The sequence below is a fragment of the Chlorocebus sabaeus genome, chromosome 1, assembly GCF_047675955.1.
Source record: "Chlorocebus sabaeus isolate Y175 chromosome 1, mChlSab1.0.hap1, whole genome shotgun sequence".
In the NCBI taxonomy this organism is placed as follows: domain Eukaryota; kingdom Metazoa; phylum Chordata; class Mammalia; order Primates; family Cercopithecidae; genus Chlorocebus; species Chlorocebus sabaeus.
The window spans coordinates 11,086,330-11,106,009 of NC_132904.1; the positions used below are offsets into that span (position 1 = coordinate 11,086,330).

Here is a 19,680-nt window from a genome sequence, read left to right on the forward strand (position 1 = left end):
CATTAGTCAACGTTCGAGCTCACATTCTAATTCTCAACTTCGTGATTTGTTAATTCATCTTATAGGCGAAGAAAGCGAGGCATAGACAAGGAGCCGAGCTGAAACACTGGCTAGATGCGGGTAGGGGTCTGAGCCATCACTCCCACCTGGAGGCGCGGTCTCCATTCCTCAGAAGCCCTTGGTACGGCCCCGTTCTCCGCTGAGTTCTGGGCTGCAGCGGCAGCACTCTGCTCTAGCACTAACTCAAGCTGCCAGGGCAGCGTCAGCGGACAGATGAAAAGATGCGGGGACCTGCTGGCTACTAGCCGGGGTTCCGCAAGCTCAGGTCTTGGGCGGGGCGCGGAGGGTCAGGCCGCGCCCCTCGCACGACGGCCTTAAGTGTGCGCACGCGCAGGGGGTCGCGCTTTCTCCGGGCGGCGGCACCGCCCCCAGCCTGGGACGTCAGCGGCGCGCGACGTGCTTTGCTATATAAATGCGGTGGCGCCCGGCGTAGGGACACTTCGGTCCTGAGTGCTTGGGCGTTCGGTCGTTTGCCGGCGTAGCGGCCAGCGCTTGAGCCCGCCCTTGCTCTTCGCTGTGGCATGGCGGACGAGGGGAAGTCGTACAGCGGTCAGTGCTGGTCCTCGGGTCGGGAACCGGCTGTCTGGGGCGCGGGTGGGCGGCGCCGGCCTAGGCCTCAGCCTCCGGGGCGTGAGGCCGCCAGGAGCCCGGCGTCCGCGGGGAGCGGCGCGCGGGGGGTCGGGGGGCACTCGAGGTGGATTACCGAGTTGTTGACTCCTGGATTCCTCCTGGAATCCTGGTGTTGGGGGACCTGCGGCTCGGAGCGGGTGGCTCGGGGGTAGGGGGACGGGATTCCTTTGAACTTTGTGGGTGGTTGATGCCTGTCAGTTCGGTTTGGCGGCCTGACTCTTCCTTTAATGTGAGTTAGTGCCCTACTCGTGGGCTGCCCTGGTGCCCTATTTTTTACTGCGTCCAGTCGGTCTTGAACCCTCGGGCCTGGGCTTTGGCTTAATATTCGAGACTTACACATCAACTGGATGTTCCAGTCTGAACACTACACTGGGTGTTAGTTCTTTGTAGTAGTTAGGAGTGCATGGTGGAGGTTGAAACCGTGAATTTAAAACTCTCCTCTTCCACCCCTTTAAAGTGGAATAACAACAGTATTTCTTAAGAGTGGGGGGGGACGTAGGGGGGGAAATGAGATCATTCCTATCAAGTGCCTGAAGCATAGTGGCCGGTGCTGGAGAACAGTTCTCAGTGAATGTTAGCTGCGCCTTCTGTGTTCTTTTTTTCTAGGGTCATTTGTTGAGATTCATTGTTTACAGAGTGCTCGGTATTAGGCAGATCTCTTTTGGGAGTTAGGGACCCTTTTTAAGACGCTAGTCCTACACAGCATGAATCAGTTCATATTCCTGGAGAGCATTCCAGGGTCCCTGGTTAAGCACCCTAGCCTGGCACTACCACTAGAGCCTGAGTCTAGAAATTGTCTCCTGAGTTAAAGGGCATTTCTGGCCATGGAATCGAAGAGCTCCTCAGAAAACTTCAAAGTGGCAATTTGAGAACAAGGAGAATTTTTAGAGGATCCTTAAACTGATCATATTTGTAACTGGCATCTGTACTGTATAGACAAAGTATTGAGTGGCAGATTTCAGGTGGCTTTCAGAGGTCTGATTTGTGTTCACTTACACTTTTGGGTCTCACATTTATACATTCTGCTTCTAATTCCAGTTTCTACTTCATTTTTCAAAAGCCCTACACAGATTTCCAATAACTTTTCCTTGATGCTGACCTCCCACAGAGAGAGCTCTTTCCTGTGGACAGGCAGCAGAGTTTGCATGGAGATGGCCTGTGTAGTTAGTATGTATCTCTTCCAGTAGTTCAGAGTAGAAACTATGATTGCCACACCAAGCCGAACCAGTTACTTCTAATTTGTGTTCCTGTTTCTAACTCCAGAACACGATGATGAACGCGTTAATTTCCCTCAAAGAAAGAAAAAAGGCCGGGGTCCCTTCCGGTGGAAATATGGTGAAGGAAACCGTAGGTCTGGAAGAGGCGGTTCTGGTATTCGGTCTTCCCGCCTGGAGGAAGATGATGGAGATGTGGCAATGAGTGATGCCCAGGATGGTCCCCGAGTACGATAGTAAGTGACCAGTTGGTCTGGTTTGAATTTAGTGGCTCATGAGATTATATGGCCCTTTTACTGTCCATGTCATTTTCCTTCCCACCTGTTATAGTGAGAAATGCCAGGACTAGCTTAGCGATTGAACAATCTTAGTTTAGTCCTGCCAACACAGTGCAGGAAGGTCTTTGAGAAGACTTTCCTAGCATTTGTGGTCATTTTATTCTCTGTTTACCCACAGCAACCCCTATACCACCCGACCTAACCGTCGGGGTGATACTTGGCATGATCGAGATCGCATTCATGTTACTGTGCGGAGAGACAGAGCTCCTCCAGAGAGAGGAGGGGCTGGCACCAGCCAGGATGGGACCTCAAAGAACTGGTTCAAGATTACAGTGAGTACTTTGAGAAGGTAGATGGTACAGTAGAGATCGGAGGCCACGCTCAGAGTGGAGATGTTTAATTTTATTCCACAAAAATTATTCTTTTTTTTTTTTTTTTTTTTTTTTTCCGAGACGGAGTCTCGCTCTGTCGCCCAGGCTGGAGTGCAGTGGCTGGATCTCAGCTCACTGCAAGCTCCGCCTCCCGGGTTCACGCCATTCTCCTGCCTCAGCCTCCCGAGTAGCTGGGACTACAGGCGCTCGCCACCTCACCCGGCTAGTTTTTTTATTTTTTAGTAGAGACGGGGTTTCACCAGGTTAGCCAGGATGGTCTGGATCTCCTGACCTCGTGATCCGCCCGTCTCGGCCTCCCAAAGTGCTGGGATTACAGGCTTGAGCCACCGTGCCCGGCCCTTTTTTTTTTTTTTTTTTTTTAATGGAATCTTGCTTTGTCACCCAGGCTGGAGTGCGGTGGCGTGATCTCGGCTCACTGCATCCTCCGCCTCCTGGGTTCAAGCGATTCTTCTGCCTCAGCCTCCTGAGTAGCTGGGACTACAGACACCCACCACCACGCCCAGCTAATTTTTATATTTTTAGTAGAGACAAGGTTTCACTGTATTGGCCAGGCTGGTCTTGAACTGCTGACCTCATGATCTGCCTGCCTTGGCCTCCCAAAGTGCTGGGATTATAGGCATGAGCCAGCGCGTCCAGCCCAAAAATTATTCTTGTTAGCTGATTATGCCATAGTCAAGTATCTGTCTCTTCTCCTAGGAATCAGTATCTTCCAGCACCTTAGAGCAGGTTCAGAGAAGGGGTGGAAGAGAAATATGAAAACTGTGGTTGTGGAAGGAGTAATTCCTCTGGATGTCTTCATTTGGCTCAGGCTGAGTATGGGGCTTGCAGTCCGTGAAGTTCTCTGAGGGACAGGCAAGGTGTAAATAATATCTTGAAACTTTTGGAATAAAAAAAATTGATTTTTTTTTTTGGCGGGATTATAAGCGTAAGTGGGCTGGGTACAGTGGCGCACGCCTGTAATGCCAGCAATTTGAGAGGCCGAGGTGGAGGATCACTTGAGGCTGGGAGTTCAAGACCAGTCTGGGAAATACAGCAAGACCCCTTCTCTACAGGAAATTTTAATATTAGCCGGACATGGTGGTGCATGCCTGTAGTCCTGGCTACTCCAGAAGACTGAGACAGGAGGATCGCTTGAGCCCAAGAGATGAAGGCTGCAGTGAGTTATGATCACACCACTGCACTCTAGCCTTAGTGACAGAGTGAGGCCCTATTACTAAGAAAATATAGCAAGTGTTGGCCAGGTGTGGTGGCTCATGCCTCTTAATCCCAGCACTTTGGGAGGCTGAGGTGGGTGGATCACCTGAGGTCAGGAGTTCAAGACCAGTCTGACCAGCATGGTGAAACCCCATCTCTACTAAAAATACAAATAATTAGTCGGGCATGCTTGTAATCCCAGCTACTCGGGAGGCTGAGGCAGGAGAATCGCTTGAACCTGGGAGGTGGAGGTTGCAGTGAGCTGAGATCGTGCCATTGCACTCTAGCCTGGGCAACGAGAGCGAAGCTTTGTCTGGGAAAAAAAAAAAAAAAAAAAAAAAGAATATAGCAAGTGTAAGTAGACAGAAAGGAAGTTAAAGAATCTATGTATGTCTCAAGTAGAAAACTTAGTACTGGTCCTTTCTTTAGGTAGTCTTTTAAAAAAGTTTGGTAGAAGGTATAAAAGGCATTGTATTGGGTCTGCTATTCAGCCTTACTTATCGTTCCCTTCTTTGCTCTTTCTCTCATTTCTAGATTCCTTATGGCAGAAAGTATGACAAGGCATGGCTCCTGAGCATGATTCAGAGCAAGTGCAGTGTGCCCTTCACCCCTGTTGAGGTAAGACAAGGCCTGAGTGGCTGGCCAGGCATCAGGGATGGTGAAGGGGCAAGCTGGACTCCCAGTGTAATGCCCCTCCCCAAGGGGCTCTGGACTCCCAGTGTAATGCTCCTGTTTCCTCTTGCAGTTTCACTATGAGAATACACGGGCCCAGTTCTTCGTTGAGGACGCCAGCACTGCCTCTGCATTGAAGGCTGTCAACTATAAGATTTTGGATCGGGAGAACCGAAGGGTGTGTTTAAAGGACCTGGCTTGGCTGGAGGTGGAAGTTGGTGCTCAGAGCAGGGACTGGGTCTTGGTCTGGGTCTTGCGGCTTAGGCTTCTCTAGAGTTTTCTGTGCCCTTTGTGTCTTCCCTCCAGATATCTATCATCATCAACTCTTCTGCTCCGCCCCACACTATACTGAATGAACTGAAGCCAGAACAAGTAGAACAGCTAAAGGTGACGCAGGCTCAAATTAGATGTTTCCAACCCAGTCTTACCACTTCTCACACCCCCACCCCACTCATACCACCCCAGTGACCACTAAACCCTTCTTTTACCTCTGTAGCTGATCATGAGCAAACGATATGATGGCTCCCAGCAAGCCCTTGACCTCAAGGGCCTCCGTTCAGACCCAGGTTGGTTGACAGCAGTAGTTCTCAGATAGGTGGTGACAAGGTGGAATCTGTCAGGGAGGGAAAGTTTGAGGATGTTTTACTGTTAATGCTGCCCTGGGCAAACCCTTCAGCCTTCCCTTTCCTTCGCTTCTGCTTCCTGAAGACTTGGTGGCCCAGAACATTGACGTTGTCCTGAATCGCAGAAGCTGTATGGCAGCTACCCTGAGGATCATTGAAGAGAACATCCCTGAGGTAAGGCCTTTGGCCCAGCATTAGGCATGAGGAAGCAGGGTGGGTTAGATAGGATGTGGCTGGAGGGCAGATTTGTCTCTGATCCACTTGCTGGTGGTGCTTTCTCTAAACTCTTTTCTCCTCACAGCTATTGTCCTTGAACTTGAGCAACAACAGGCTATACAGGCTGGATGACATGTCTAGCATTGTTCAGAAGGCGCCCAACCTGAAGATCCTAAACCTTTCTGGAAATGAAGTGAGAATTGATCGCTCGGCTAAATTTTTGAAGGGATGGGTAGAGGGTGTAGAGAGTTTGTCTGGTGATGGCAAGAGGCAAGAGAGAGAACTCGGGCCAGATGCGCTGGTTTGCGACTGTAATCCTAACACTTTGGGAGGCCAGAGCAGGAAGATCACTTAAGGCTAGGAGTTCACAGGCCTGTAGTCCAAGCTGCTCCTGGGGGCTGAGGTGGGAGGGTTGCTAGAGCACAGGAGTTCAAGGCTGCAGTGAGTTATGATTGTGCCGTTGCATTCTAGCTTGAGCAGCCTGTCTCAAAAAAATTTTTTTAATTTAAAAAATAAATTAGTCAAGCATGATGTCACATGCCTGTAGTCCTAGATACCCAGGAGTTTGAGGTGGGAGGATCTCTTCAGTCCAGGAGTTTGAGGCTGCAGTGAACTATGATCATGCCACAGCACTGAAATTGGGTGACAGAGTGAGACCCTGTCCCCCTCAAAAAAAGAAAATTTTAAGAGATTAAAAAAGAAGATTTCAGAGCTAAGCGTAGGTACTGGGGGTATGGGGATCCAGTTGGCTGTCTTCACCAGGGTCTCCTCCCTTTTTTCCTTCCACCATTTGCAGTTGAAGTCTGAGCGGGAGTTGGACAAGATAAAGGGGCTGAAACTAGAAGAGCTCTGGCTCGATGGAAACTCCTTGTGTGACACCTTCCGAGACCAGTCCACCTACATCAGGTCAGTTGTAGCCTGTGTCTCCCCTCCTGGGGACCTTCACCCCCTGGGAGGCTGAGCTAATGCATCCTGACCAGGGCCCGTCTGCGGAGATGTTCAGCCCTGAGCTGGAACCACCTGTCCTTTGGGAGGATCACGTGCTCCCCACTTTGGTCTGTCTATGTCTTCCAGCTTTGTCCTGAGATCCTTTCTCTTCTCTTCTGACCTGACTATCTGTTTGCTGGGTCTGTGGCCTTTCTCTTTCTTCCTGAACACAACCTTTTCTAGAATCTCCCTACCCTGTTGTTCCAGGAAAGGCATCTCTCCTTTCTACTCTGACCAGAGGGTATTTTGTACATACCCTATAGATGGAGTGGCCTTATACCAAGAGCCTGATGTCCGTGGGCTGAGGAAGCCCTCCCTACCTGGGACTTCCTTACTGAGATGGGCCTTCCCGTCCTTTGTACTGTGATGGTCCCTCTTGCCCTTGCGCAAAGAGGGACCCTTTTCTCAGGATCCACTTGCCCAGGGTTGTTGCCTGGGCATTCCTGCCCATGCTGAGGTTGAGGCCTCCTAGGGGCTGGTGGCATGCAATCTGTCTATCTTGCCCAGTGCTATGAGCTGGGCTCTCCCTGAAGAATAAACCTGGGTTCCCCAAGACGTGATCAGAGCTGGGGCCCCGCCAGCAGGCGAGGGAATCCCAAGGCAGGTGCTGGGCGTGGAGGCCACGGGGGCATAGGCTACCAAGGAGACAGAGAACTGACCCCCTCGGGGGCGCTGCCTCTCCCTCACTCACACACTGCACGTCACCCTGTTTGGCCCCGGTGGATGGCTGGTTAGCCAGAGACGGGTAAGATTCCTCAGGGAAGGAACAACCTAAGACAGGCACAGTCGCAGAGGGGCCATCAGGAGATAACTTGGGGGCAACAGAGGTGGGGCATGGACCCTCACCCCCACAATCCTGCAAGGGCCTGAACCCTCACACCTTCTGAGGGAGGTCTCCTGCCCCCATGGCTGCTTTGCTCCCCACGCCCAGCTCAGATCGGGACCCAGGTAGCAGACAGAGACCTGGCCAACAGCAAGTGCCCACTCACCACAGCAAGGATTTGTTTCTCATTTCTACCTTGGACCACAGGGATGGGGCAGCTGAAAGAAAGGGCTGTGTCAGTTTCTCCCTTTTCTCCCTCATTTTTCTAGATGCTTTTTTGCATTGTAGTTCTTTTCCCTTTTTCTTTGCTTTCTCTTTTTCTTCTCTGTCTCCTGTACCTCCCCATCTCTCCCTTGCCCCTGCCCCATCTTGCCTTTTTCTCTTTTTCCTCCTTTTCCTCTCCTTTCTTACTCCTTGGCTTCTCCTCTTCCTGAGCCCCACCTGCTCATCTCCCTGCCCCAACATCCTGTGCCATCCCTGTGGTGTGTTTGGGTCTTGGCCAAGGCCAGACCTGGCAGAACTGATGGATACCTGGTGAGGCAGCGGAGCCCCTGGGCTCCCACCCCATTCCCTCCTCCCGGGGCTGCACAGGTGAGTAGGTGGAAGGTAAGGGGGGCAGGGAGGGGAAAGAGGTCCTGGGCTTAAAGCCTAGGCTTGGAGTACTGCTCCTTGACACTCAGGGTCAGGCAGAGAGAAAAGGGACAGCCTTCAAGGCAGTCCATGTCTGGGTGCCCCGGGTCAGGTGGGGAGTGGGGCCATTTTTCCCTGAGCACAGGCTGGGAGGGAGTGGAGGGATGAGCAGGATGGGATGGGCTGTCCCTCGGGTTTGGTATATTTGCTCCTAGAGCAGCCCAGGAGGCACGGTGGCTCTGAAGCATCACTTACTTCTGTCCCGTTCTTGACAGCGCCATTCGCGAACGATTTCCCAAGTTATTACGCCTGGTAAGTCCATAATTTTTTCATTCTAACAAGCACAGTGTCTCCCACTCACAAGGATTCCTGGATAGTTTTCTTTTTCTTTTTATTATTTTTTTTTGAGGCGGAGTTTCACTCTTATCGCCCAGGTTGGAGTGCAACGGCGTGATCTCAGCTCACTGCAACCTCCGCCTCCCAGGTTCAAGCGATTCTCCTGCCACAGCTTACTGAGCCCGAGTAGCTGGGATTACAGGCATGTGCTACCACGCCTGGCTAATTTTTGTATTTTTAGTAGAGACAGGGTTTCACCATGTTGGCCAGGCTGGCCTCAAACTCCTCACCTCAGGTGATCCATCCACCTTGGCCTCCCAAAGTGCTGGGATTATAGGCGTGAGCCACCTTGCCAGGCCCTTTTTTTTTTTTTTTTTTTAATGGAGTCTTGCTCTGTTATCCAAAGTGTGGTGCAATCTAGACTCACTGCAACCTCCGCCTCCTGGGTTCAAGCGATTTTCCTGCCTCAGCCTCCCAAGTAGCTGGGATTACATGCGTGTGCCACAACGCCCAGCTAATTTCTTTGTGTATTTTTAGTAGAGACAGGGGTTTCACCATTGGCCAGGATGGTCTTGAACTCCTGACCTCAACTAATCCATCCACCTTGGCCTCCCAGTGTGCTGGGATTACAGGCATGAGCCACTGCGCCCAGCCTGGATTCCTGGATACTTTTCATGATGCTTTTATACGTGACTTCTGATCCTTCTCTGTTAGTTCTTTAGTCTACTTATGCATCCAGCCTTCGTCTCTCTGGTTTAAACTGTCAACTTTTGTTTTGTTTTTGAGACAGGGTCTCGCTCTGTCATCCAGGCTGGAGTGCAGTGGCACAATCGTAGCTTACTGCAACCTTCGCCTGCCAGGCTCAAGTGGGACTCCAGGCACACACCACCACGCCCAGCTAATTTTTGTATTTTTTTTGGTAGAGATGGGTTTTGCCATGTTGTCCAGGCTGGTCTAAAACTCCTGGGCTCAAGCCATCTGCCTGCCTTGGCCTTCCAAAGTTCTGGGATCACAGGTGTGAGCCACTGTGCTCAGTCTACACTGTCAACTTTTATTTCCTTTCCACAGGATGGCCATGAGCTACCCCCGCCAATTGCCTTTGATGTTGAAGCCCCCACGACGTTACCGCCCTGCAAGGTAGGAAGCATGGACTGAGTAAGAACTTATGTGTGGAGAGAATACTGCTTCCATGTTCCTAATATCTTGTTTGATTTCAGGGAAGCTATTTTGGCACAGAAAACTTGAAGAGTCTGGTCCTGCACTTCCTACAACAGTAAGTATCCCAGGGCCCCCTCTCCCCACCCCGGGGTTGGCAGGGAAAGGTGGGCAGACCCAGGCCCACCTCAGCCTCACTCTTTTGGTTTTTTTGTTTGTTTGTTTTTTGGACAGTGTCTCACTCTGTCACCCAGGCTGGAGTGCAATGATGTGATCTTGGCTCACTGCAACCTCTGCCCCCCAGGGTTCAAGTGATTCTCCTGCCTCAGCCTCCCCAGTAGATGGGACTACAGGCGTGTGCCACCACACCTGGCTAATTTTTGTATTTTTCATAGAGACGGGGTTTCACTGTGTTGGCCAGGCTAGTCTCCAACTCCTGACCTCATGATGTGACTGCCTTATCCTCCCAGTGTTGGGATTAGAGTCATGAGCCACCGCGCCCAGCCATTTTGTTTGTATTTTTAGTAGAGACAGGGTTTTGCCATGTTGCCCGGGCTGGTCTTGAACTCCTGGGCAAAAGCTGTTCATCTGCCTCAGCCTCCCAAAGTGCTGGGATTACAGACATGAGCCTCCATGCCCGGCCACAACTCACTCTTGGGAGCTACTGGGTCCTTTTATGACTCTAGACCACATAGTTCATACTTTCTCGTTTGATTTTCCCATAGGTACTATGCAATTTATGACTCTGGAGACAGGCAAGGGCTTCTGGATGCCTACCATGATGGGGCCTGCTGTTCCCTGAGCATTCCTTTCATTCCTCAGAACCCTGCCCGGTGAGTATCACATCCCAGAATCTCCCCGGGACCACTGGGTTTCCCAGCAGATACAAGGCAGCACCTGCTGGCAGCACTGCTCTGAACACCACGTCCATTCCTCTTATTCCCCCAGAAGCAGCTTGGCTGAGTATTTCAAGGATAGCAGAAATGTGAAGAAGCTTAAAGACCCTAGTAAGTGTGCGATATGAACAAAATACGATGGGAAAAGGGCATGGGAAGGAATCAGTCATAGAACTCAGAACTATGTGGCAGCACCACTGAGCTTTCTCCTCCACCCACAGCCTTGCGGTTCCGGCTGCTGAAGCACACGCGTCTCAACGTTGTTGCCTTCCTCAACGAGTTGCCCAAAACCCAGCATGACGTCAATTCCTTCGTGGTAGACATAAGCGCCCAGACAGTAAGCTCCTGTTGGTGCCCTGACAGAAGCCTAAAATTGGGGTGGGGGTGGCATTTAATAGACAAGGGGGCTGGGCGCGGTGGCTCACGCCTGTAATCCCTGCCCTTTGGGAGGCCGAGGCGGGCGGATCACGAGGTCAGGAGATCGAGACCATCCTGGCTAACACGGTGAAACCCCGTCTCTACTAAAATACAAAAAATTAGCCGGGAGTGGTGGCGGGCGCCTGTAGTCCCAGCTACTCGGGAGGCTGAGGCAGGAGAATGGCGTGAACCCAGGAGGCGGAGCTTGCAGTGAGCCAAGATGGTGCCACTGCACTCCAGCGTGGGCGACAGAGTGAAGACTCCGCCTCAAAAAAAAAAAAAAAAAAAATAGACAAGGGGGGGCACTCAGGCTCTGAGAAGTGTACATTGTACCCGATGCTGCTTCTCTTTCAGAGTACACTGCTGTGTTTTTCTGTCAATGGAGTCTTCAAGGAAGGTAAGAATCTCTGGAGTCCTGAGTTTGTAGCATGGTCCCACCCCCAGCTGGAATTTTCCTCAGCACTCTTAGCTTCCCAGCTACTTTCTCTCCCATTTTCTTTTTGAGCTCCTTCTCCCATTCTGAACCCAAGTGGTCTTGGCTTGGCCTACCTCTCCACCTGTCCTTTCTGGATATGGGAAAAGCCTGGGGATTAGGAGGACTTTGGAGTCAGGCAGTTCTTAGTTTCCATCCCAGTTTTGGTTGTGTGGGGCTGCGGACAAGTAACATTACCTCTAAGACAGATTCTTTATTTGTAAGTTGGAGTTAAGTAATAGCCATCTCATAGTGGTGCTATAGGAAGTAACTGAAGTGACTTACAAAGTGCTTGGCCTGGGGCCTGGCACACAGATGCTATCAGTGGATTAGTAGTAATTACTTTTTTTTGAGACGGAGTCGCACTCTGTCACCAGGCTGGAGTGCAGTGGCGTAGTCTTGGCTCACTGCGACCTCCACCTCCTGGGTTCAACTGGTTCTCCTGCCTCAGCCTCCCAAGTAGCTGGGACTATAGGCACGCACCACCACGCCCAGCTAATTTTTGTATTTTTAGTACAGACGGGGTTTCGCCATGTTGGACGGGATCCACCTGCCTTGGCCTCCCAAAGTGCTGGGATTATAACCATGAGACACCACGCCCGGCCGTAGTTATTACTATTGTCCTTTCTGACCTGACCTTTCACCCCACCTCTGCTTCCCTTATACCCTTATATACTTAATCATCCCTCTCTGACCCGCTAGGATTCTTTGTATCAAAGAAGATCATGATTCAAGAAGCTGTTTGTAAACGTAAAGCACTAGTGACCCTAAGGTGTCGTTGCTGTTCTCATTGCAGTGGACGGAAAGTCCCGGGATTCTTTGCGAGCCTTCACCCGGACGTTCATTGCTGTTCCTGCTAGCAATTCAGGGTAAGTATTCTGCTTTTCACATTGGATACCAATCCTAATCATGGCCAACAGTGTGGGAATTGGAAGGTAGAGTCAGTCTTTGGGGTGATTTCAGAAAGGCAACAGGAAATCAGAGAAAGCTCACCTAGTAGTTAAGAGCCAGTTAGTTAATAGCTTGGCTCTGGACTTGTACCATCTGGGTTTTCATCCTGGCTCCACCACGTCCAGCAAGTAGGTTGCTGCCTCATCTGAAAATTCATTTAACAATATTCACTTCCTAAGTTTGTCGTGAGGATGAATAAAAGAGCTAAGAACTGTCCATGGGTTGGGAGAACTCTAGTGTGTTTGGTAGATAATCCTTCCAAACATTGATTCCATGGGAGGGGATAAATGATAAAAGGTAACAATAGCTAAGAGTGGGAGGGGGGGACCTTGTGGATATTGAAAGAATCAGAGAATAGGAATGATGTTGGGAGGATGACGTTATCTGTCTAGCTTTTTAAGTGCTCTTTGTCTTCAAGGCTATGTATTGTAAACGACGAGCTATTTGTGCGGAATGCCAGTTCTGAAGAGATCCAAAGAGCCTTCGCTATGCCTGCACCCACGCCTTCCTCCAGCCCAGTGCCCACCCTCTCTCCAGAGCAGCAGGAAATGTTGCAGGCATTCTCTACCCAGTCTGGCATGAACCTCGAGTGGTCCCAGAAGTGAGTACTGGGCATGTGTAGGACGGGGTGAACTGAAGGAGGGCTAGTAGTAAATAATGAGAGCTCCTGATGGTTTTTTTGTGTGTGTTTGTGGTTTTTTTTATAGAGACAAGTTCTTGCTCTGTCATCCAGGCTGGAGTGTAGTGGTGATCATAACTCACTGTAGCCTCTAACTGCTGACCACAAGCTATCCTCCCACCTCAGCCTCCAGAGTAGCTGGGCCTATAGGCATGTGCCACCTTTTTTTTTTTCTTTTTGAGATGGAGTCCTGCTCTGTTGCCCAGGCTGGAGTGCAGTGGTGCGATCTTGGCTCATTGCAACCTCTGCCTCCCAGGCTCAAGCAATTCTTCTGCCTCAGCCTCCCGAGTAGCTGGGATTACAGGCACATGCCACCATGCCTGGCTAATTTTTTGTATTTTTTTTTTTTTGGTAGAGACAGGGTTTCACTATGTTGGCCAGGCTGGTCTTGAACTCCTAACCTCGTGATCTGCCCACTGTGGCCTCCCAAAGTGCTGGGATTACAGGCGTGAGGCACTGCGCCCAGCCAGATTTTTATTTGCTTGTTTGTTTTGAGACAGGGTCTCTGATGCCCAGGCTGGAGTACAGTAGTGTGATCACAGCTCACTGCAGCCTCAACTGCTAGGGCTCAGGTGATTCTCCCACCTCAGGCACCTGAGTAGCTGGGATTACAGGCATACGCCACAGCACCTGACTAATTTTTTTGTATTTCTTTGTAGAGATGGGGTTTCACCATGTTGCCCACCTAGGCCTCCCAAAGTGCTGGGGTTATAGGTGTGAGTTACCGTGCCTGGGTTCCTGAAATTTTAAAAGGCAAAGCTTTTGGCTGCTTAAAAAAACCTAATAGTTGGCCAGGCAAGGTGGCTCACATTTGTAATCCCAGCACTTTGGGAGGCTGAGGCATGCATATCATGAGGTCAAGAGATCAAGACCATCCTGGACAACATGGTGAAACCTCATCTCTACTAACAATACAAAAATTAGTGGGGCTTGGTGGTCCACGCCTGTAGTCCCAACTACTTGGGAGGCTGAGGCAGGAGAATTGCTGGAACCCGGGAGGCGGAGGTTGCAGTGAGCCGAGATCGTGCCACTGCACTGCAGCCTGGTGACAGAGCAAGACTCCGTCTCAAAAACAAAAAACCAAAAAACCCTGGTAGTCTACAAAAAATTTGCCTGTGCATAAATTAGCATAATTTTTTTTTTTTTTTTTTTTTTTTTTTTTTTTTTTTTTTTTCAGATGGAGTCTCGCTCTGTCCCCCTGGCTGGAGGGCAGTGGCGCGATGTCGGCTCACTGCAAGCTCCACCTTCCGGGTTCCCGCCATTCTCCTGCCTCAGCCTCCCAAGTAGCTGGGACTACAGGCACCCACAACCGCGCCCGGCTAATTTTTTGTATTTTTAGTAGAGACAGGGTTTCACCATGGTCTCGATCTCCTGACCTTGTGATCCACCTGCCTCGGCCTCCCGAAGTGCTGGGATTACAGGCGTGAGCCACCGTGCCCGGCCTAGCATAAAAATTTTTAAAGGTTGCCCTTTAAATTTTTAAAGGGCGGATCACGAGGTCAGGAGTTCGAGATCAGCCTGGCTAACATAGTGAAATCTGTCTCTACTAAAAATACAAAACTTAGCTGGGCATGGTGGCGGCGCCTATAATCCCAGCTACTCGGGAGACTGAGGCAGGAGAATGACCTGAACCTGGGAGGCAGAGGTTGCAGTGAGCCAAGATCGCGCCATTGTACTCCAGCCTGGGCGGCAGTGAGACTCCGTCTCAAAAAAAAAAAAAAAACGTTAAAGGCAAATGGAAGTTCCTTTTCATATACTGTTCTGCAACTTAGTTTCTTTACTTACACCATGAACATCTTTCCCTACCACTGTGAAAACTATCTTGGACTTCTTGACAGCTATTTAATATTCCTTATCTGTGATAAGCCATTGGTAGAACATTTGGACTTTTACTAATTTCTCATTTGTATAAATAGTGCAAGGATGTATAAGAATGTACATATTTGTTGGCAAACTTGGGTGCTTTTATGGAATGGACTTCTAACTGGCATTTAGGGGTCAGAATTCTTACAGAGCTGCCTGTTCTTCCACTCCAGGTGCCTTCAGGACAACAACTGGGACTACACCAGATCTGCCCAGGCCTTCACTCATCTCAAGGTAAGGTCTGGAAATACAGTGGCAAAAACACTAGGATCTCTGGGCCTTCCGGAGGTCAGGTTAGCTGGGGTTACTGAGTGGGGATGGTAGGCCTGCCTCTACTGACCTTCATTTTTCTCCAGGCCAAGGGCGAGATTCCAGAAGTGGCATTCATGAAGTGATTGTAGTCATGCCCCAGAAGCAGCCTCCCCTGTAAATAGTCCTTGGATATTACCGTCTGGTTGTCGTCTGTCATCTCCTTCTGTCTGGCCCTAGGCCGCCCTGTGACTGTGACCGAGGGAGGGAGGGCTGCCTGATCCCTCTCCTCGCCTGCCCTGGAAGCCTTCAGAAGATTGAGCCTCACTGATGCCCGGAAGCCAAAGCTTACTTTGTAGAACTGACACTAAACTACCCGAAGGATTTAGGTGCTTTGTGTACTTAACCCCAGGACCTCCTTACTTTTTAATATAAAGAGTGATGTTGTATTTTGTGTTCTGCGTTCTGGATTGGTTGTCTCCTCCCAGCCCTGAGCAGGAGGGCGGGCCCTCTAGCGAGGGGCGCCCAGGGAGGGCGGGAGGCGGCTCCGCGACAGGAAGTCCCACCCCGGAAGTCGGCTGGCCATGGCGGCGCCTTGGAGGCGGTGGCCCACGGGGCTTGTAACTGTGCTGCGACCCCTGCCCATGCGCCGGCCCCTGCAAGGCGCGACGCTGCAACGGGATGTGTTGCTCTTTGAGCATGATCGGGGCCGCTTCTTCACCATCCTCGGGCTGTTCTGTGCGGGCCAGGGCGTCTTCTGGGCTTCCTTGGCAGTGGTAGCCGTGTCCCGGCACCCGGTCCCGGTGAAGCCTCTGGATGCGGAGGTCCCAAACCGTGGCCCCTTCGACCTGCGCTCCGCGCTCTGGCGCTATGGTCTGGCCGTCGGCTGCGGCGCCATCGGTAAGACGTGGGCTGGCTTCCCACTATGGCAACGTGGGGTGGCGGGACACGACCTTCCCTATACAGGCAGGGAGAGTTGGGGGTTCCCTATACAAGAGTGGTGGGCGGGCTTAACCCTACAGAAATTCGAAACACTGGCCGGGCGTGGTAGCTCATATGCTGGGAGGCCGGAGGCTGGCGGATCACTAGGTCAGGACCTCGAGACCATCCTGGCTAACACCATGAAACCCCGTCTCTACTAAAAATACAAAAATTTAGCTGAGTGTGGTGGCAAGCGCCTGTAGTCCCAGCTACGCGGGAGGCTGAGGCAGGAGAATCAGTTGAACCCGGGAGGCGGAGGTTGCAGTGAGCCGAGATCACGCCACTGCACTCCGGCTCAGTCGCACTCCGGTCTGAGAAAAAAAAAAAAAAAAAAGCGAAACACTTGTGTCCCTGAGCGCTGTGCCCTGTCATAGTCTAGGCCGAGGTCTGCCCTTCATTCTGCGACCTTGAGCAAGGTCCTTAAAGCTCTTCGTCCTCCCATTAAAATAGAAACAGATGTCTACTAAGGTTGTTGGGAGGAGTAACAGGATTGTGGTGTATAAGAGGAGCTCAGTACTGCACTCCAGCCTGAGTGACAGAGAGAAACTCAGTCTCAAAAAAGCTCAGTAAATATTACTTTCATCCCCAAGATTTCTTATTCAGAGGGCACTGGAAAGGTCGGTACTTAGACGTACAGTGAAAACCCCTCACCCCGATCTCTGCCCTTCCTGCAGGAGCCCTCATACTCGGTGCTGGTCTTCTCTTCTCTCTCCGGTCTGTGCGCTCAGTGGTGCTTCGAGCTGGAGGGCAGCAGGTGACCCTCACCACTCATGCCCCTTTTGGCTTGTGGGCCCATTTCACAGTTCCTTTGAAGCAGGTATCTTGCATGGCCCACCGAGATGAAGTCCCTGCCATGCTACCTCTGAAAGTCAAAGGCCGACGCTTCTATTTCCTCTTGGACAAAGCTGGACACTTCCCTAACACAAAACTCTTTGACAATACTGTGGGTGCCTACCGGAGCTTGTGAAGAAACAACCTCAAGTCACTCACCTCTCCAACAGGGGGATAAAAACTGAACCTTGGGGAGCCAGATGTGTTGGTTCACACCTGTTGTAATCCCAGCACTTTGGGAGGGTAAGGCAGGAGGACTGCTGGAGCCCAGGAGTTTATGAGGCCAGCCTGGGCAACATAGCTAGACCTTGTCTGTATTTACCAAAAAAAAAAAAAAAAGCCAGTCTTAGAATGGAGTAACAACCAGGGTCACACAAGGAGGTTAAGATTCATTAACAACAAATAAAGGAGCAGTCATCCCTAGGGCAGCTGCCTAACAGTACCTCTAAGTTTCAATCCATGTCTGCTTAGCCTTCACTCCTTCCTCCTATCTAGTTGTACTTTAACATCAAAAACTCACAAGATGAAGACAGTAATATAATATTTTGGTACAAAAACAGCTGTAGGAAGAGGAGGAGGGGGTCCTGTCATTACGTTTCCCCCCTGAAAGGAAAACTAAGACTCCCAACATAAACAGGGCCTTGTGGGGGCAAGAGGATTGCAGGCACTTGGGCATGGAGTCTTTGGCTGCAGGAAGCACTCTGGTTATTCTTCAGGAATGGGAAAGGCGTGGCCCAAAGAGAGCATCTGTCTCAGAGCTCCACTCAGGGTCACCCCTCTCCAGAGGCCGGTGTGGGGTGGCTTCAGACTTCCACTGCACGACCTGGAGCACCAAGACCACACACCACAATACCAAATTCACCCAAGAAGAGGTCTGTGGGAGACAGGGACAGGAGTGTCAGGAATGGGACCATTTCAAATCCAGTCCTTCCCACCCACACACCACGCTTAACTGCTGAATTTCAGGCTGACAGCCCCCTCAGCTCCTCTCACTGGTGAGCCAAGCTCATGATACACTGGTGAGCACCCACACAGCTACAGATACTTATGTGAATCTTTCCTTCTATCCTTGGGTCTCACTTCGGCATTGTGTAGGTTGGAGTAAAACTGCAGAGCAGTTCCAGGGGGTCTCCATGGAATTTTCTGGGCTTCAGAACAGCTGTGAGGTCAAAGAGACAGTTGTGAGAAAGGGTGATAGTTTATATCCGAGGCACACCTGTGCCCAGTGCCCTGTGAGTTGAGAGCAACTGATGGGGATAAAAAGGAAATTACAGGACCCTGGTGCAGAGGGAAGGTAGCCCCAGCCAGGCTTCCCTCCCTCTCCCATTACCTAATTGTAGTGTTCAGGGAGATGATGGAGTTGCAGAGAGACCTGGTGCCAAATCGAAGGATACAGGCAGACACCAAGACCAGGAAGATGGCTATAGCTGAGATGGCCAGTGCAATGCGCAGCCCTATAGAACCTCTGAGAGGGAGAGAACAAGCCTTGTGGTGGAGGCGAGGCTCATCCTACCTCAGACCCTGGCCCTCAGGGTTGGGCAGTCACCTGTGGGAGTCCTCAATGCAGCTGCTGTAGATCCAGAAGAGCAGAAGCAGGAGGCAGTAGAGGGCCAAGAGGCCAGAGGCCCCAGCTACAAAGTAGCAGAGGGATGGTGCGGAGGGATGGGATAAGGCCAGGGAGGAGCCATTCAGGGTGGCGACACCATACAGGGGACATCTACTACTGAAGGAGCCCTGTGGAGAGAAGCTGCTGAGTCCTAGATTTCAGGTTAATGCCTCTGGATGCAGTGTCTTGGTAGGTGTTAGTGATAACCTAGGCCACGACCATTCCAGGAAGTTATTTGTGCACTGTCAGTTCCTATTTCTGGGACAGAGATATTGATGGAGAGGGCCTGTTGGGGAACCAAACAGTGGCCAGAAGGATAAGAAAATAGCCAGTGACTATAGAATACAATGAGCTTCAGAGAAGCCTCATTAATTCTGGTCTTTGTGCAGAAACCTTAGAGTAAACCCAGGCCTTGTATATCCTTCAACAAATAACTACCTCTGAGGGTTTTTTTGTTGTTTTGTTTTTTGAGATGGAGTTTCGCTCTTGTCACCCAGGCTGGAGTGCTATGGCACAATCTCAGCTCACTGCAACCTCCGCCTCCCAGGTTCAAGCGATTCTCCTGCCTCAGCCTCCCAAGTAGCTGGGATTACAGGCATGAGCCACCACACCCGGCTAATTTTTGTATTTTTAGTAGAGGCGGAGTTTTGCCATGTTGGCCAGGCTGGTCTCTTAACTCCTGACCTCAAGTCATCTGCCTGCCTCGGCCCCCCAAAGTGCTGGGATTACAGGCGTGAGTCACTGCGCCCTGCGGATCTCCGAGGTTTTCTCATGGTGTAAAATAAGCATACTAGTGCCTACTTTATAGGCATTAAATGAACCCATGTTTACTAACCAGATTACCTGGCTGGGGTAAACGATGTAAATTATTGGCTTCTACCTTTACGTCAGCGTTTTCTACATCTCTTATTTTGTCATTTAATACACTGTGCTGCAATCATGTGGCATCTTGATCATCTCCACTACACTATGCTTTATTTCTCGACAAAGCTCAGCACAAAAGGCTTCTGATTTAACGGATGGACGCAGGTTCCGCATCGACTTCTGTTTCAGAATCACACTAAGGTCAGCAGGAGCCACGAAACCCGACTCCATCTAGTGCTTTAAGACGGTACTGACCCGTCCCTTTGGCGAGAGTACAACTTCGAAGTATGACCTGGCTCAGAGTAGCCACAAAGCGCGATTAGCCTTGCTGCATTTCAGGTACAGGCCGGTGCCAGCCGTGCCTTACCAGGTCCACCGGCTCCGAGCAGCAGCGGGCTCGGTCGGAAAGCGACAGTGGCCTCGCCACGTCAGGACCGGCCAGCTCCCCAGCCTACCTGACCCCGCCCAGCAGCCGCACCTGGGTCCGAGTCAGCGCCGCGGCCGCCACGGCCCCGCACAGGAAGGCGGCAGCAAACAGCGCAAGCTCGACGCGCTGCAGCCAGGGCAGCGCCATGGCGCCCTGACCACCAGGAAGCGCCGCCACAGCCTCAACCCGGCCAAACCCCACCTTATCCGGCGCGACTCACGAAAATGGAGACGT

General features: G+C 51.2%; 3 protein-coding genes across 3 annotated transcripts; 2 read left to right on the plus strand and 1 right to left on the minus strand.

Moving 5' to 3' along the window:
* The first annotated feature begins 479 nt into the window (after positions 1-479).
* NXF1 (nuclear RNA export factor 1) lies at positions 480-15,191 on the plus strand. The gene is made up of 21 exons (XM_007995151.3): positions 480-609; positions 1,954-2,140; positions 2,361-2,514; positions 4,303-4,386; positions 4,514-4,618; positions 4,747-4,827; positions 4,937-5,006; positions 5,149-5,237; positions 5,365-5,472; positions 6,076-6,185; positions 7,995-8,031; positions 9,124-9,192; positions 9,273-9,328; positions 9,936-10,043; positions 10,159-10,217; positions 10,328-10,443; positions 10,878-10,920; positions 11,792-11,864; positions 12,365-12,547; positions 14,662-14,722; positions 14,845-15,191. The coding sequence occupies exons 1-21, from the start codon at positions 582-584 to the stop codon at positions 14,881-14,883; spliced, it is 1,860 nt and encodes a 619-aa protein (XP_007993342.1). The 5' UTR covers positions 480-581; the 3' UTR covers positions 14,884-15,191.
* A 16-nt stretch (positions 15,192-15,207) lies between these two features.
* TMEM223 (transmembrane protein 223) lies at positions 15,208-16,991 on the plus strand. The gene is made up of 2 exons (XM_007995161.3): positions 15,208-15,637; positions 16,393-16,991. The coding sequence occupies exons 1-2, from the start codon at positions 15,322-15,324 to the stop codon at positions 16,683-16,685; spliced, it is 609 nt and encodes a 202-aa protein (XP_007993352.3). The 5' UTR covers positions 15,208-15,321; the 3' UTR covers positions 16,686-16,991.
* Positions 16,992-17,073: 82 nt separating this feature from the next.
* On the minus strand, positions 17,074-19,675 carry TMEM179B (transmembrane protein 179B). Its single transcript, XM_007995197.3, has 5 exons — positions 19,498-19,675; positions 18,096-18,283; positions 17,880-18,014; positions 17,630-17,708; positions 17,074-17,423 (listed from the first exon to the last, which is right to left on the minus strand). Exons 1-5 carry the CDS (start codon positions 19,591-19,593, stop codon positions 17,262-17,264), a joined length of 660 nt encoding a protein of 219 aa, XP_007993388.1. The 5' UTR covers positions 19,594-19,675; the 3' UTR covers positions 17,074-17,261.
* Between the last annotated feature and the right edge of the window lie 5 nt (positions 19,676-19,680).

What these genes read in the sequence shown, in the direction of transcription:
- NXF1 (XM_007995151.3), top strand. Translation starts at nt 582, where the DNA reads ATGGCGGACGAGGGGAAGTCGTACAGCG. An exon ending in CGAGGGGAAGTCGTACAGCG is followed by an intron (nt 610 to 1,953) that starts GTCAGTGCTGGT and finishes TTCTAACTCCAG; the next exon opens with AACACGATGATGAACGCGTT. An exon ending in CGACGTTACCGCCCTGCAAG is followed by an intron (nt 9,193 to 9,272) that starts GTAGGAAGCATG and finishes GTTTGATTTCAG; the next exon opens with GGAAGCTATTTTGGCACAGA.
- TMEM179B (XM_007995197.3), bottom strand. Translation starts at nt 19,593, where the DNA reads ATGGCGCTGCCCTGGCTGCAGCGCGTCGAGCTTGCGCTGTTTGCTGCC. An exon ending in TCCCTGAACACTACAATTAG is followed by an intron (nt 17,709 to 17,879) that starts GTAATGGGAGAG and finishes TTGACCTCACAG; the next exon opens with CTGTTCTGAAGCCCAGAAAA. An exon ending in CCAACCTACACAATGCCGAA is followed by an intron (nt 17,424 to 17,629) that starts GTGAGACCCAAG and finishes TGTCTCCCACAG; the next exon opens with ACCTCTTCTTGGGTGAATTT.
- TMEM223 (XM_007995161.3), top strand. Translation starts at nt 15,322, where the DNA reads ATGGCGGCGCCTTGGAGGCGGTGGCCCACGGGGCTTGTAACTGTGCTG. An exon ending in CGTCGGCTGCGGCGCCATCG is followed by an intron (nt 15,638 to 16,392) that starts GTAAGACGTGGG and finishes CCCTTCCTGCAG; the next exon opens with GAGCCCTCATACTCGGTGCT.